Source organism: Trichomycterus rosablanca, chromosome 22 (genome assembly GCF_030014385.1).
Source record: "Trichomycterus rosablanca isolate fTriRos1 chromosome 22, fTriRos1.hap1, whole genome shotgun sequence".
Lineage (NCBI taxonomy): Eukaryota > Metazoa > Chordata > Actinopteri > Siluriformes > Trichomycteridae > Trichomycterus > Trichomycterus rosablanca.
Window position 1 is genome coordinate 11547440 of NC_086009.1, and position 16720 is coordinate 11564159.

At 38.1% G+C, this 16720-nt stretch overlaps 1 protein-coding gene across 1 annotated transcript in view; it reads left to right on the plus strand.

Annotated features, from left to right (window-relative positions):
• LOC134300112 (dynein axonemal assembly factor 5-like) overlaps positions 1-16720 on the plus strand; it is a 92184-nt gene that overhangs the window by 64493 nt on the left and 10971 nt on the right. The window contains exons 9-12 of the mRNA XM_062984771.1: positions 1579-1726; positions 6237-6384; positions 8636-8792; positions 9176-9367. Coding sequence (XP_062840841.1) covers positions 1579-1726; positions 6237-6384; positions 8636-8792; positions 9176-9367 — 645 coding nt within the window. The remainder of the gene's footprint in view (positions 1-1578; positions 1727-6236; positions 6385-8635; positions 8793-9175; positions 9368-16720) is intronic.

Consider the following 16720-nt stretch of genomic DNA (forward strand, 5'->3'; position numbering starts at 1 on the left):
GCATAATATCATTAAACAATTTAAGGAATCGAGAGGAATTTCAGTCCGTAAAGGCCAAGGGCGCAAGCTTAAGCTGAACGCCCGTGATCTTTGATCCCTCAGACGGCACTGCATCAAGAACCGCCACTCAACAATAGCTGATATGACCACATGGGTGAGTGATTACTTTGGCAAACCTTTGTCAAGCACCACAATACGGAGTTACATGCACAAATGCCACTTGAAACTTTACTGTGCAAAAAAGAAGCCTTATGTTAACCATGTCCAGAAGCGGTGTCGAAACGTGTATTGTGGTGAGATGAATCGGCATTCCTGGTCTTTTTTGGAAAAAATAGACGCCAGGGTTTGTCATGGTATGGGGCTGTGTCAGTGCCCTTGGCAAAGGTCATTTACACTTCTGTGATGGCAGCATTAATGCAGAAAAGTACATTAAAATCTTGAGCAACATATGCTGCCTTCAAGACGTCATCTTTTCCAGGGATGTCCATGCATTTTTCAACAAGACAATGCAAAACCACATGCTGCACACATTACAAAGGCATGGCTGCGGTCCTGACCTGTCCCCAATAGAGAATTTTGAAACAAAAAATGCAACAACAATGACCCCGTACTGTTGCACATCTTAAGACGTGTTTGCAGGAAGAATAGGACAAAATAAAACCTGAAACAATAAATCACTTGGTATCCTCGGTGCCAAAACATCGTTTAAGTGTGGTGAAAAGGAATGGCAACATTACAAAGCGGTAAATGCTGTACTGTCACAACTTTTTTTGGAATGTGTTGCAGGCCTGAAATGCAAGAATGGATGTTTATTAATAAATGAAATGAAGTTGACCAGACAAAACATGAAATATCTCAGGTTCATCCTGTCTGCAATGATATAAAAGTCACAGTAAATGTAAGAAACTCTTGTTTTTTTTTGTTTTTTTTGCATTTTCCATGCTGTCCCAACTTTCTTTATTTGGGGTTGTAAATAACATAATGGACAAAATTCAAAAGCCAACCAGAGAAAACAATTACAAAAATTTATGCTGGAACCCAGGACACAGTGGACTCTTCTAAAATGAAAAAGCTGAAAAAAATTTGCAAGGATCACCCCAGACCCATAACAGACTGAATGCAAGATCTATTCAGGAGGTGCAAGACACCTGATCACAATGTACACCAAAAATAAATTGCAGACCAAATGCATATCCTAGGGCAGAAACTACATGAAATATACCCCATCGTAAACACCCATACTATGATTAGACCACAAAACTAAGCAGATCAAACTACCATATTCGGATGCTGCATCGGCCATCGCCATTTACTTAAAAAATATGAAAGTTAGGCAAATGGTACATTTCTGTTAAAAAGTTTGAGAATGTCCTGCCCAGTATCTGTGTATAGTGTTAGTTTCTACTTGACAAATTTAGGAACTAAATGCTGTGTGTGTTTGTGTGCGTTTGTGAATTGTTAATTGAAAAATAATGGAAATACACTGACAGGTCAGTATGAGATGCATAGAAAGTAGATCATCTAAACAGCTGAATTAATTTTACATCTTATGGCTCTACTTGTTTCTGTTTGCTTAAGGGCCTGTGCTTGGTGAGTTTGTCCCAGAGTTCTTGTCACTATTACAGAAATTTTTAAAGTCCAGCCAGGATCCAGAAATGCGGCTGCACATTTTTACCATGCTTTCCAAGCTGCTCCTGAAATCCAGAAATACACTAAACTCAACAGGGTAAGTCCTTCTTATCACACAACTTTGTATTGAAATGATATTAAGACTCTACCAGCAATTTACAGTACAAGGGTTTTTTGGTTCCAGCTACCACAATGTACAGTCATGTGAAAAAGTTAGGACACCCCATGAGAACCTTTGTCTTTTTGATGTATTTAAACATGTGAACATTTGAGCTTCATTTGAACAGTATTGAGAGATGGATCTTATATCATTTAACAAATAAAACTGAAACAAATACTTTTAAACACAAGTTGTAAAATGTAATGAACAAAAATGGAAATTTATTGTGAGGAAAAAATTAGGACACTCTATGCCCTTATATCTGGTATTTCCCCCATTGGCTGAAATAACCTCAATTAGACGTTTCCTATAACCATCTACCAGTCTCTGACATCAACTGGGAGAAAGTTTACACCCCACAGCATCTCAATAGGATTACGATCCGGACTTTGACTTGGCCATTCCAGAACTCTCCATTTTTTTCTTTTGAGCCATTCCTTGGTGGATTTACTGGAATGTTTTGGGTAGTTGTCATGCTGCATGGTCCACTTCCGCTTTAGTTTTTGGACAGATGGCCTCAAGCACCCTCTGATACAGTAAAGAATTCATAGTGGATTCTATAATGGAGAGCTTGCCAGACCCTGCTGCTGCAAAGCAGCCCCAAACCATGACTTTTTCCATGCTTCACAGTTGGTATGTGCTCAAATGCTGTGTTTGGTTACTGTGTCCAAAGCACATTGTTCCAGAAGTCCTAGTCTTTGTTTACGTTCTCTGGCAAACTTTAGGTTTGCCCTGATTTATTTATTTTTTTTCTTGCCCACCTCCCATGAAAATCAAACTTGTGCAGTCTCTTTCTGATGGTAGATGCATGTACCTTGCTATCAACTGTGGCAAGAGCTAGCTGTAGGTCCCATGACGACATTGTAGAATTATTGGAGACTTCTTTATGCATTTTGCGGTCTGCTCTTGGGCTGAACTTGCTAGGACGGCCTGACCTGGCCATGTTGGCAGTTGTTTTAAATGTTCTCCACTTGTAAATTATTTTTCGGACAGTGGAATGGCTGATTTCTAATTGTTTTGAGATCTTTTTAAATCCCCTTCCAGACTCATATGCACCTACAACCTTCTTTTTGAAGGCCTCAGAGAGCTCTTTAGATCTCACCATGGTGATATCACTCACTTCAACAATCAAGAGCAAACCAAACTAATGTCTGAGGTTTAAATAAAACTCCAATGTCCTCTAACGATGATCTAATCATTGCAGCTGATGTTGTGCACTGGATTCTATTTTTAGACATTTTACATAGTAATAAATGTGGGGGTGTCCTAACTTTTTCCTCACAATAAATTTCCATTTTTGTTCATTACATTTTACAACTTGTGTTTGGCGGCACGGTGGTTCAGTGGGTAGCACTGTCTCCTCACAGCAAGACGGTCATGGGTTTGATCCCCAGGTGGGCTGGTCTGGGTCCTTTCTGTGTGGAGTTTGCATGTTCTCCCTGTGTTTGTGTGGGTTTCCTCTGGGTGCTCCGGTTTCCTCCCACAGTCCAAAGACATGCAAGAGGTGAATTGGAGATACAAATTTGTCCATAACTGTGTTTGATATAACCTTGTGAACTGATGAACCTTGTGTAATAAGTAACTACTGTTCCTGTCATGAATGTAACCAAAGTGTAAAACATGACGTTAAATCCTAATAAACAAACAAACAACTTGTGTTTAAAAGTAATTTTTAACATTTTTTGTTTAGTTATATAAGCTCCATCTCTCAGTACTGTTCAAATGAAGCTTTAATGTTCATATGTTTAAATATGTTAAAAAAGACAAAGGTTTTCATGGTTTTCAAGGGTGTCCTAACTTTTTCACATGACTGTATATAGTTTGTGTTTAAGGATTTGTGTGTTTAGTGATTTTTGGTGATTTGTTTCTCTGATCCTAAGTATATGGCACTTAGGGTTAATGATCTAGTTTTATTGGTAACCATTATGTTTTTTGTCAACAGTGAGCTAATTTGGAGTGCTTTTACACAGTATAAATTTACTTTCATATTTTACTTTAAATTGAGAGAATCCATACTAATGCAAAACAGCTTCCACGTTTATGGTTTATTTGATTTATGTAAATACTAGCTAAATTGTTTTGATTTAAATGTGTAATAGTTTAGTTTGTGGTTGTATAAATACATAAACGTTCCCTGTTAGAATTGCAGCATGCTCCTCCAAAGTGAAGGCAAGTGAGAGGTTACAAAGCTATATGTAATGCTGTAGGACAAGTAAGAGAAACCTGTAAGGTTTAAATGGATAAAACCTGGAACAATGGTAAGTAGTACCAGAAGTAGCCCATCTGATTAAAAATATTCAGAACTCATCGGTTCGAAACTCAGCTCTGCCATATGGCTGGACTGGGCGCCTACATGAACAACAATTGTTGATGTTTTTCATACAGATAAGAGCCGGATAGGGGCTCTGTCATAACTAATGCAATTACGACCTCTGCTGGCTGATTGATGGTGCCTGCACAGAGTCAAGGAATAATGCGTTGATCATGGTGTGGCTCTCCATACACAAAGCCGATCTGCATATGAACTTGCCTCGTGCAGGGGAAAAGTTGCAGTCGGCTACTGCACACGTGTGGGAGGGGGCATGTGTTAGTTTTGTTCTCCTTAATCAGAACGGGGATTGGCATCAGTAGAGAGGAAGCATAATGCAATTGGGCAATTGGACGCGCTAATAAAAGTTTGGAGTAAAAGGGGAGAAAATGCATCAACAAAATAAAAAAAAATATTCAGGGTCTCAGTGACAACTCATTCAAAAAGGTACAAAAGATCCCAGTTAAAGAACAGCAAACTTGTCTAGTCTTAGCAAAGGTTATTGTTTATGACTTTACAGTTTAAAAAAAGACTTGGCATCTGTAGGATTCATATCCCTAGGGAATATGACAAAATGTCCTTATATGTAAACAGTATTATATTAAACCAAACTAGGGACTTGGGTGGTGCCCACTACCGCTGAGATGTGGTGTTCAAGCCTAGCCATTGGTAGGTGTCCCTGTCAGTGTTCTCACACTTGAGATCCGCTGTGGCAAACTCTAAATACATTTAAATACAGCCAAAAGAAACCAAACTTTCAGTGATACTTGGCCTAAAATTTATGAAAATATCACTATGTAGAACTTTGTAACATGGCCTTTAAATTACTGCAGTCATATGTGCACATATATGCACTAATGTATGTTACATCACTGTAGTCTATGACCCATGACCAGTATGTAAAACTTTGTAACATGGCCTTCTAATTACTTTTTGGTCATTCTGACTGATGATAGTTAGCTGCTGTTCTCATATAAATTAGTTGTATATATAAATAAATGAGTAGTCTGACTGCATTTGCAAAGGACCTAAAAGACAATTTGTTCAGATGCATAAATGTAAAATTATAGAAAGCTTAAAGCTCCTTTAAGATGCAAGATTTTGAGTAGGAGTCTTGACTTGCCATTTTTAACTCATGCTTCCTTGTGAAATCGCTCTGAATCTGTCAGATTGCTAGGGCATCTCCTGTGCACAGCCCTCTTTAGGTTAACCCACAGATTATTTAAATTAAATTCAGGTCTGGGCTCTGGCTGGGCCATTCCAAAATTTTTGATCTGCCTCTGGTGAGCCATTCTTTTATTGATGTGAAGGTATGCTTTGGGTCTTTATCATGCCCAAAGGTGAAATTTCTCTTCTTCTTCAGCTTGGCCTGATGGCCTGATGGTTTTGTGGCAAAATTGACTGATATTTCGAGCTGTTTATAATTCCCTTCACCTTGGCACAGACCATGGGACATTTTTACGTTTTGGCAGACTTGATGTAGGTTTATGCGAAATGCAATCAGGCTTGAATGTTTTACTTTGTAAGAAAAGGGTTTCACCTTGCCACCCTACCCCACAGCCCTGACTATTGCTATTTTGTCTGAAGTCTAATTTGCTTATTTGCTGCTTGAGCGGTTCTTGACTGCTCTAGCCTGGATGTGTAAAACTTTTACATTAATTTATGTCTGATATTTAATTTCCACTGACCTCATGTGGGTTGGTTTGGGACAGATGTGGCCTGCGCAGTCGAACAATGTCTAGGTGTGACTTGGACTCAATTCCTGTTTATAGGTCATGTCACCTCTTATCTCATTAAATTAGTAGTTTAAAATACTTTACATACGTATAAACTGATTGCCCAGAGCTTCACACACTTTTCTTTAGCCTGAAATGTAAATAATAAGTAATAATACAATCCAGGTAATACAATGGTTTAAAAAAACATTTAGCAGTGGGAATAATGGGAAATTATTGGGAAACACTAAAGACAAAAGCTTCTTTTGTAGCTCATGCTTTTTAAAAATATGTTTGATGTTTCTTCTAATAAAAGCTAGGTCATTCAAAAAGTAAACTTTTGACACAATTAAAGCATTGGTTAATGTTAAAATAAATGTTTTGTGCTTTTCATCCCTTTCTGTCTCTCCCCCACCCAATGTAGGAAATTCTGTGAGCATCTAAATGTATTTCTACAGGAATTAATTTTGCCCAATCTAGTGTGGCATGCAGGGCGTGCTGCTGCTGCAGTCCGAACGTCTGCCCTCAGCTGCGTGCTAGCAATGCTGCAGGGTGATATCTCAAAAGTTCAGGTAAAGCCATGTACACATTACATGACACATGCTTTAATGCTACATAAAAAGTCATAAGTAACATTCAAAAAGAATAATCAGCTCTGCTGCTAATTCAGGTTTGCAGCCAATTCTGTTCTTTTTTTAAACACATACACACCTGGCAATGTGTGATCTGTGCCATGGGTCTAGACAGAGGGTCAAAGGGTGTCCCAAAAGGTAGTACCAGAAGGTGGAAGATTATCAGTCAACAGGCTGATGAGAACTGAGTAGCTGAATATAAATCTGATCTACTTGTTGTGCATAAACAAGCTGTAATTGTGGCAATTTGTTAATTTTCCTATTACCCAGGCCCAGATACCTGTACAGTGCATAAACCTTGCCCATGCTTGTTCATGTCATTTCAGATAAAAAAGAAGACAGATAAAAAATACAGACAAAAAAAGTACTAATGACATACTGTTGCAGCAGTCCAATTTTAAATTATTGCAGTCTTTAACTAATAAAATGGACGAATTAGGAGCCTTGGCAAAACATCAGAGAAAATTTTCATTGAGACATGGGTAAAAAAACATGAAGCCGAAGTTAATGCAGCCATCACCAAATTTTAGACAAATTGGAACACCGAATGGAGCAGCAAAGGGTAGGGTGGGGGCCTAGCTCACCTTGTTAGGAGATGTAATTTTGGACAAATTACTGTTGGAGAGTTTCTGTAGCCTAGAAAATTGTTGAGTTTATGCCCAGAGTATTTTCAAGGGAATTTGTGTACATGATTGTTATATTTACATAATTTCTTTCCACAGCATATGACACTCTGTCACTGCTGGATTACAAACACAATACCTGAATGCATTTCTGGCTATATCAGTGGACTTAAATGATGTCTCTCTTGCTTATCTATTATCTTGTCAATTGCTTTACCAGAGAGAACAAGACAATCTATTTGCTGAATATTAAATTTATTTACAACTCCACTGTCATTCCTTCACTAGGCCAACTGGTTCTTAATATGGTACTGTTTACGTAATATGGTACTGGTACATTCTACACACATGTTGTTTTCCAACATCCAGTACTCAGGAACAGTTAGAACATAGAAGCATAAAGCAGTGGATGTTCATGGAACACAAAATGGAATGTGTTATGAAAAGACTTTGAGAGCACATCAAGTGCATGACTGACTGTCACATAATACTACTTCTGTGTTGAAAAGACTGTACACTGATTTGCAGATAATAAAACCTGAATTAAACTTCTGAAAAGAAAGAAAAGAACATTCAGATTAGGGGATAAGAAGGAAATAAAGCATATCTGGAGAGAACTGGGAGTTAAAATAAGGGAGAGCAAGGATTCTTAAAAAGAGACATTTGACAGAAAACTGCTGTAGAAAATCAGGAGTGTATGGAGTGGCATGAAGTAGATCACTGACAACTGTTAGGGCAATAATCAAAGGTTCCAATCAACTGGAACTGTGGCAAAGTTGCATAGATAAGGAACCAAGTTTGTTTTGCCCCCATGCTTGATGCAAAGGTTGGTAGAGAGATGTGCAGAGGATGGAGGGATTAAGAGGGTTAAAGAAACAAAAGCTAAAATAAATAAATGTCTCTACTATTATTCTGACATTTCACATTCTTAAAATATAGTAGTGTTTGGAACTGACCTAAGAGAGGGAATGTGTACTGGGATTGAATGTGTTAAAACTGGATTAATTGTGAAAAGCTTTGTTTAAAGCATGGCTAAGGTGCATGCAAACTCATGACTTCAACTTTCAATTGTATAATACATATAGCACACCATACAATGTTTTTGGTAGGACTGTTCTGTATGCAGTTTGCTGTAATACAGTGGGTTTTGATATTACTTTAAATTGAACCCTGAGGTGTAAAATTCACTCTGTAATACAATGTCTCTGTTTGTACATTATATGGACAAAAGTACTGGGACACTCCTGTGCCACCGGTGTATAAAATCAAGCACCTAGCCATGCAGTCTGCCTATGCAAACATTTGTGAAAGATTTGTGAAAGAAAATTTTCTACAGACACAAAAAATCTTGTAGAAAGCCTTCCCAGAAAAGTTTAAGCTGTTATAGTTGCTCATGTAGTGTCCATATAGTGTATGATTTTTATATCCTTTTTCATGTTTCTCACCGGGCAGAGATGTTATAATGTTTATACCAAACATAGCAAAGATAGCAAAAATGATTTTGACATTGTTGATCCACATGGCAATACATTAAGTGTTAATTAAGTGTCGAATGTAATTTTTTTTAGGTTCTGAATGCAGCATCAGCTCTCAGTGCTCATTTGATTGCTGCACTGGGGGAGGACTCTCAGTTCTCACGTCTGTTGGCCTGTAGATCAATAAATTCACTTCTTAACCTGACAGGACAAAGCCTTAATACTGAAACGCTCAACAGTATTTACCCAGGTACGTGATAACTCATGGATACATACATAGTACAGCATAACCAATGTTTCCCTAGGTGCACACATAACAGGTAAGGCTAATACACACAACTACGTAAGAGAAATTGTAATTGCATGTTTCAAAGCTTTTACAAACCCAGTATACAAAACGTTTGTAAAAATTATTACCAACAAGAATCTGATTTGTTGACCTTTTTTAAATGTTTATATAAATATAAAAGTGTAAACTTTATGAAATAATTAAGTTACACTTAAGTTACTGTCTATAGACCCTGAAAATGTACTTTCAGTGATATATTGTAAAAGTGAAGGTAAAAGATTTGTCATGCTGTGTATGAGCAACTTGATATTTTTGGAATGTTGTTTTCTGTGTTTTGATTTCAGAGCTTTTAAAACAGTTAGATGACAGCAATGAGGAGGTGCGCATCGAAGCTCTGAATGCCTTGAGGATATGGTTTTCATCTTTAGGCAAAGACAATGACATCAACGCCTATCGCCCACATCTACAGTTTCTTATTCAGCATTTGCTGTTGTACCTGGATGACTCTGATCAACAAATCCAATTGATAACACTGGGTAAGGGGTGATAATGTGATATAAAAGATTTTACTAGGATATGATGTCTCAGCATTTGACAAAGCAAAATAAAATGTAACATTGTCCTAACAGTATTCAAATTACTTTCTGGGCTTGAATTGACATTTTGGCTACATTTGATTTTAAAATGTTTCGCATGCTAAACTACTGTTTGTCAACTTAAAATTGTATGGCTAGTGAAATAAACTAGTGTAAGCAAAGTGAAGGCAAACCTTCAGATTTAATGATCTACTGAATTTACAAATTAAATTGGGTCATTTAGTAAACTTAAAATTTTTAATTTGTAATATAAAAGAACAAAGTTCAGCCTGCCAGCTAAGGCTAAGCGGCCACATGAACAACGATTGTCCTGTTGTTCAGATATGGGCGGGAATAGGCTGATTAATGGCACCTGCACAGAGATGAGAAAAGAGCGCTCTCGGGGTGTGTCTTTTCGTACACAACACTGAGCTGCACTGCACTCGTCAAAGTGTAGGTGATAAGATGCATATGGCATGCTGCCCATGTTTTGGCTAACCAATTTTATTCTATTTTGTAAATTTGCACACTCCAAAGGGACAGGGGCAATATTTAAGTTACACTGTTATAAAACATTCCACAGTAAGCAGGTGAATTGGGTGAAATTAAGATTGCAAATAATTTGGTTGTTCACCATCTGCCGTATAACATATTGTGTCTGGTGAAATCTGTCTTAAAAGTCTGTAAAGAGCAAAGGCAAAAACCCGACTTGCATATGTGAGATGGTACTGTTGATCCAGCTATAAAATATACAGTAGACCCTTGACTTACGAATTTAATTAATTCCGAAGGGCTGTTCTTAAGTCAAAATGTTTGTAGGTTAAACCTATTTTTCCCATAAGAAATAATGTAAATAGAATTAATCCGTGCCAGACCTCCCAAACCACCCCCTTACCTAACCTTTCTAATGTCTTTTTTGTTATAAATCCAAGTATATTTTCCCTTAAATATTAAATTATAGAATAGACATTACTGTAATAAACAATAATAAACAACAATACACAGTAGTTTATAAGCAACACATTTCAGTACAGTACATGTGCTGTATCATACACTAATAAATTTCTTTTTTTTTTTTTTTCTTTTTTTTTTTTTTTCTTTTTTTTTTTTTTTATGTATCTACCAGAAACAACAATAACTTTCATATTGTACTAATAATAGTAATAGCTTTTTTCATTTACTCAACACTACACTTTCTCTGCACCTTCTTTGGGGCCATTTTGATATAGAATTTTACAAAATATAAAGAAAACATTGGAAAGAGAGAGGGTCTGAGTCAAGTTGTTTGTGACATCACGCGAATTTCGTGCGAATTTCGTGCGAATTTCGGTTCGTAATTAGTAAAGGGTCTACTGTATATTGGGATTTTAGAGCAACTTATGCTGCCATCAAGGCCAAGTCTGACAGTGTGAGGCCTCATTTTGCACTTACTACACAAATACTTTGAGACACAAATGTGTGTGCTTTACTGGCCTGTCTGCAGTCCAGATCTGTCTTCTATTGAAAATGTATGGAGCATAAGGAGAAAAATCAAACAACGATTACCACAAATTGGCAATTCCACTTGTAAAACTGCAACACTTTGTATCCTCAAATTCTCCCAAATTAGTAAAAGAATAAAAGAAAAGGTGATGGGCCACTCAGGTGGCGCAGCGGTAAAACACGCTTGTGCACCAGAGCTGACATTTTGAACTCGTTGGTTCGAAACTTGGCTCTGCCACCCAGCCCGGCTAAGCGGCTATATTGAACAACAATTGGCTTGTTAAAGTATAAATTTGTTGACATATAGAATTCAATTGAGAATTCAAAAAGTTGGTCACTAAAAACACTAAAAAGTAAAGGTGTAATAGAAATAAAAAAAAATTGTTTTTATTGCATTTTACAAAATGTACCATATTTTAAAGTTTGTATTTTTTGTGTTGTTCAGGTGAATTTCAAGCAAATGCAAACAGACACATCTATTTTGTAAATTTAAGACAATGAGTTGTGAAATCTCTGAGCACATTCTATCTACGTCTGCTCTGCATGGTTGTGTTGCTTGTGTCTGCCTGCCTCTCTCTTTTTGCATGCCTGGTGGGGATTATCCCCCCTTCGCATAGAATAAGCTCATATAGAAAGAGTGCTTAGTTGTTTAAGCCAGACTTTGATGCAAACAAATGCACATATACAGTGAAAGTAAAGTCCATAAAAAAACATGGTATGACAGGTTGAGTATGAAGAAAATTTGGTGGCCTCAGCCTAAAAAACAAAAAAACAAAAAAAAAAACAGTGTATCACAAAAGTGAGTGCACCCCTCACATTTCTGCAGATATTTAAGTATATCTTTTCATGGGACAACACTGACAAAATGACACTTTGACACAATGAAAAGTAGTCTGTGTGCAGCTTATATAACAGTGTAAATTTATTCTTCCCTCAAAATAACTCAATATACAGCCATTAATGTCTAAACCACCGGCAACAAAAGTGAGTACACCCCTTAGTGAAAGTTCCTGAAGTGTCAATATTTTGTGTGGCCACCATTATTTCCCAGAACTGCCTTAACTCTCCTGGGCATGGAGTTTACCAGAGCTTCACAGGTTGCCACTGGAATGCTTTTCCACTCCTCCATGACGACATCACGGAGCTGGCGGATATTCGAGACTTTGCGCTCCTCCACCTTCCGCTTGAGGATGCCCCAAAGATGTTCTATTGGGTTTAGGTCTGGAGACATGCTTGGCCAGTCCATCACCTTTACCCTCAGCCTCTTCAATAAAGCAGTGGTCGTCTTAGAGGTGTGTTTGGGGTCATTATCATGCTGGAACACTGCCCTGCGACCCAGTTTCCGGAGGGAGGGGATCATGCTCTGCTTCAGTATTTCACAGTACATATTGGAGTTCATGTGTCCCTCAATGAAATGTAACTCCCCAACACCTGCTGCACTCATGCAGACCCAGACCATGGCATTCCCACCACCATGCTTGACTGTAGGCATGACACACTTATCTTTGTACTCCTCACCTGATTGCCACCACACATGCTTGAGACCATCTGAACCAAACAAATTAATCTTGGTCTCATCAGACCATAGGACATGGTTCCAGTAATCCATGTCCTTTGTTGACATGTCTTCAGCAAACTGTTTGCAGGCTTTCTTGTGTAGAGACTTCAGAAGAGGCTTCCTTCTGGGGTGACAGCCATGCAGACAAATTTGATGTAGTGTGCAGCGTATGGTCTGAGCACTGACAGGCTGACCCCCCACCTTTTCAATCTCTGCAGCAATGCTGACAGCACTCCTGCGCCTATCTTTCAAAGACAGCAGTTGGATGTGACGCTGAGCACGTGCACTCAGCTTCTTTGGACGACCAACGCGAGGTCTGTTCTGAGTGGACCCTGCTCTTTTAAAACGCTGGATGATCTTGGCCACTGTGCTGCAGCTCAGTTTCAGGGTGTTGGCAATCTTCTTGTAGCCTTGGCCATCTTCATGTAGCGCAACAATTCGTCTTTTAAGATCCTCAGAGAGTTCTTTGCCATGAGGTGCCATGTTGGAACTTTCAGTGACCAGTATGAGAGAGTGTGAGAGCTGTACTACTAAATTGAACACACCTGCTCCCTATGCACACCTGAGACCTAGTAACACGAGTCGCATAACATTTTGGAGGGAAAATGACAAGCAGTGCTCAATTTGGACATTTAGGGGTGTAGTCTCTTAGGGGTGTACTCACTTTTGTTGCCGGTGGTTTAGACATTAATGGCTGTATATTGAGTTATTTTGAGGGAAGAATAAATTTACACTGTTATATAAGCTGCACACAGACTACTTTTCATTGTGTCAAAGTGTCATTTTGTCAGTGTTGTCCCATGAAAAGATATACTTCAATATCTGCAGAAATGTGAGGGGTGTACTCACTTTTGTGATACACTGTATATATATATATATATATATATATATATATATATACAGTGCCCCCTTGAACTTTTCAACCTTTTGCCACATTTCAGGCTTCAAACATAACGATATGAAATTGTAATTTTTTGTGAAGAATCAACAACAAGTGGGACACAATCGTGAAGTGGAACGAAATTTATTGGATATTTTAAACTTTTTTTAGAAATAAAAAACTAAAAAGTGGGGCGTGCAATATTATTCAGCCCCTTTACTTTCAGTGCAGCAAACTCACTCCAGAAGTTCAGTGAGGATCTCTGAATGATCCAATGTTGACCTAAATGACTGATGGTGATAAATAGAATCCACCTGTGTGTAATCAAGTCTCCGTATAAATGCACCTGCTCTGTGATAGTCTCAGAGTTCTGTTTAAAGCGCAGAGAGCATCATGAAGACCAAGGAACACACCAGGCAGGTCCGAGATACTGTTGTGGAGAAGTTTAAAGCCGGATTTGGATACAAAAAGATTTCCCAAGCTTTAAACATCTCAAGGAGCACTGTGCAAGCGATCATATTGAAATGGAAGGAGTATCAGACCACTGCAAATCTACCAAGACCCGGCCGTCCCTCTAAACTTTCAGCTCAAACAAGGAGAAGACTGATCAGAGATGCAGCCAAGAGGCCCATGATCACTCTGAATGAACTGCAGAGATCTACAGCTGAGGTGGGAGACTCTGTCCATAGGACACAATCAGTCGTACACTGCACAAATCTGGCCTTTATGGAAGAGTGGCAAGAAGAAAGCCATTTCTCAAAGATATCCATAAAAAGTCACCTGGGAGACACACCAAACATGTGGAAGAAGGTGCTCTGGTCAGATGAAACCAAAATCTAACTTTTTGGCCACAATGCAAAATGTTATGTTTGGCGTAAAAGCAACACAGCTCATCACCCTGAACACACCATCCCCACTGTCAAACATGGTGGTGGCAGCATCATGGTTTGGGCCTGCTTTTCTTCAGCAGGGACAGGGAAGATGGTTAAAATTGATGGGAAGATGGATGGAGCCAAATACAGGACCATTCTGGAAGAAAACCTGTTGCAGTCTGCAAAAGACCTGAGACTGGGACGGAGATTTATCTTCCAACAAGACAATGATCCAAAACATAAAGCAAAATCTACAATGGAATGGTTCACAAATAAACGTGTCCAGGTGTTAGAATGGCCAAGTCAAAGTCCAGACCTGAATCCCATCGAGAATCTGTGGAAAGAGCTGAAAACTGCTGTTCACAAACGCTCTCCATCCAACCTCACTGAGCTCGAGCTGTTTTGCAAGGAAGAATGGGCAAAAATTTCAGTCTCTCGATGTGCAAAACTGATAGAGACATACCCCAAGCGACTTGCAGCTGTAATCGCAGCAAAAGGTGGCGCTACAAAGTATTAACGCAAGGGGGCCGAATAATATTGCACGCCCCACTTTTCAGTTTTTTATTTCTAAAAAAAGTTTAAAATATCCAATAAATTTCGTTCCACTTCACGATTGTGTCCCACTTGTTGTTGATTCTTCACAAAAAATTACAATTTCATATTGTTATGTTTGAAGCCTGAAATGTGGCAAAAGGTTGAAAAGTTCAAGGGGGCCGAATACTTTTGCAAGGCACTGTATATATATATATATATATATATACAGGTATATATATATATACATACATTGGTGTTCAAAAAAATAGCAGTCCACATCATTCACCTGATAAATCACTGTTTTTAGTAGAAGTGATATTTCTACATAGCAAAAAATATAATTGAAAGTGTAGTAGAGTAGAGAGTCATGAAAATGACTCATTCTGAGTAATCGAAGCATTGATTGAAAGGGGGTTGTTCAAAATAATAGCAGTGAGGAGTTCAATTGGTGAAGTCATTCATTCTGCAGAGGAACGGGTGTCAATTTTTGCCCTTATTTAATTTAGGAGGGTGGCAAATGTTGCACAGGTTAGAGGGAAAAACATACAGAGAAGTGCAGCAAATTATAGGCTGCTCAGCTAAAATGATCTCAAATGCCTTGAAGTGAAAACCAAAACCTGAAAGACGCGGAAGGAAGTGTGGAACTACTGTTCAAAAGGATCGAATAATAGCCAGAATGGCAAATACTCAGCCAATGATCATTACCAGAAAGAGCAAGGAACATCTGAAGTTACCAGTGAGTACAGAAGATGATTAAGTGAAGCCAATTTACCAGCTAAAACTCCTTGCAAAGTTCCGTTGTTAAGAAAAAGACGTGTCCTGAATGGGTTCAAATTTGCCAAGGAACACATTGACTGGTCCAAAGAGAAATGGATCAACATTTTGTGGACTGATAAAAGCAAAATTGTTCTTTTTGGGTCTAGTGGCCGTAGACAGTATGTCAGACGACCCCCGAGCACTGAATTCAAGCCAAAGTACACTGTGAAGGTAGTAAAGCATGGTGGTACAAAATGATGATATGGGGATGTTTTTCATACCATGGCGTTACACCTATTTATCACAGACGAGGGATCATGGATCAGTTTGAATATATCAGAATACTTGAGGAGATCATGTTTCCCTTTGTCGAAGAAGAATGTCCTTAAAATGGGTGTTTCAACATGACAATGACCCAAAACATCTTGGTTACAGACAAACAAGATTGAGGTAATAGAGTGACCAGCCCAATCCCCTGACTTCAATCCCATAGAGAACTTGTGGGCTGACATCTGAAACACGTTTTTTTTTTTTTTTTTGAGGCAAAATCCAAAATTGCAGAAGAACTGGGGAATGTAGTCTAATTGTCCTGGACTGGAGTACCTGTTCAGAGGTGCCGGAAGTTGGTCGACTCCATGCAACACAGATCTCAGAAACAATTGTTATGCCACTAAATATTAGTTCAGTAATTTAATGTAAAGTGAAACCTCAAACATTTTTTTTTCAGTTTATGCAGACAGTTTTTAAAGAAAAATGCTGGCACTGCTATTTTTTTTTAACAGCCTAATATTAATTTTTCTTAACTTTCTGTAAAGGATTAATACAAACTGGCTAATTTGTTAGTTATAATTATAATGATTTTGCGCTTTATTCACTTTTTAAAAATCACTGCTATTTTTTTGAACACCACTGTATGTATGTGTATATGTATGTATATATATATATACAGCTCTGGAAAAAAATAAGAGACCACTTCAAAATGATCAGTTTCTCTAGTTTTACAATTTATGGGTATGTGTTTGACCAAAGTGAGCAGTGTTGTTCAATTCTATAAACTACTGGAAACATTTCTCCCAAATTCCAGATAAAAATATTGTATTTTAGAGCATCTTTTTATTTAAAAAATAAAAAGTGGTAAAAAACACAAAACAGTTACAGAAATTTCAGACCACAAACAATGCAAAGAAAACAAGCTCATATTAATTTTTAAACAACACAGTACTAATATTTCA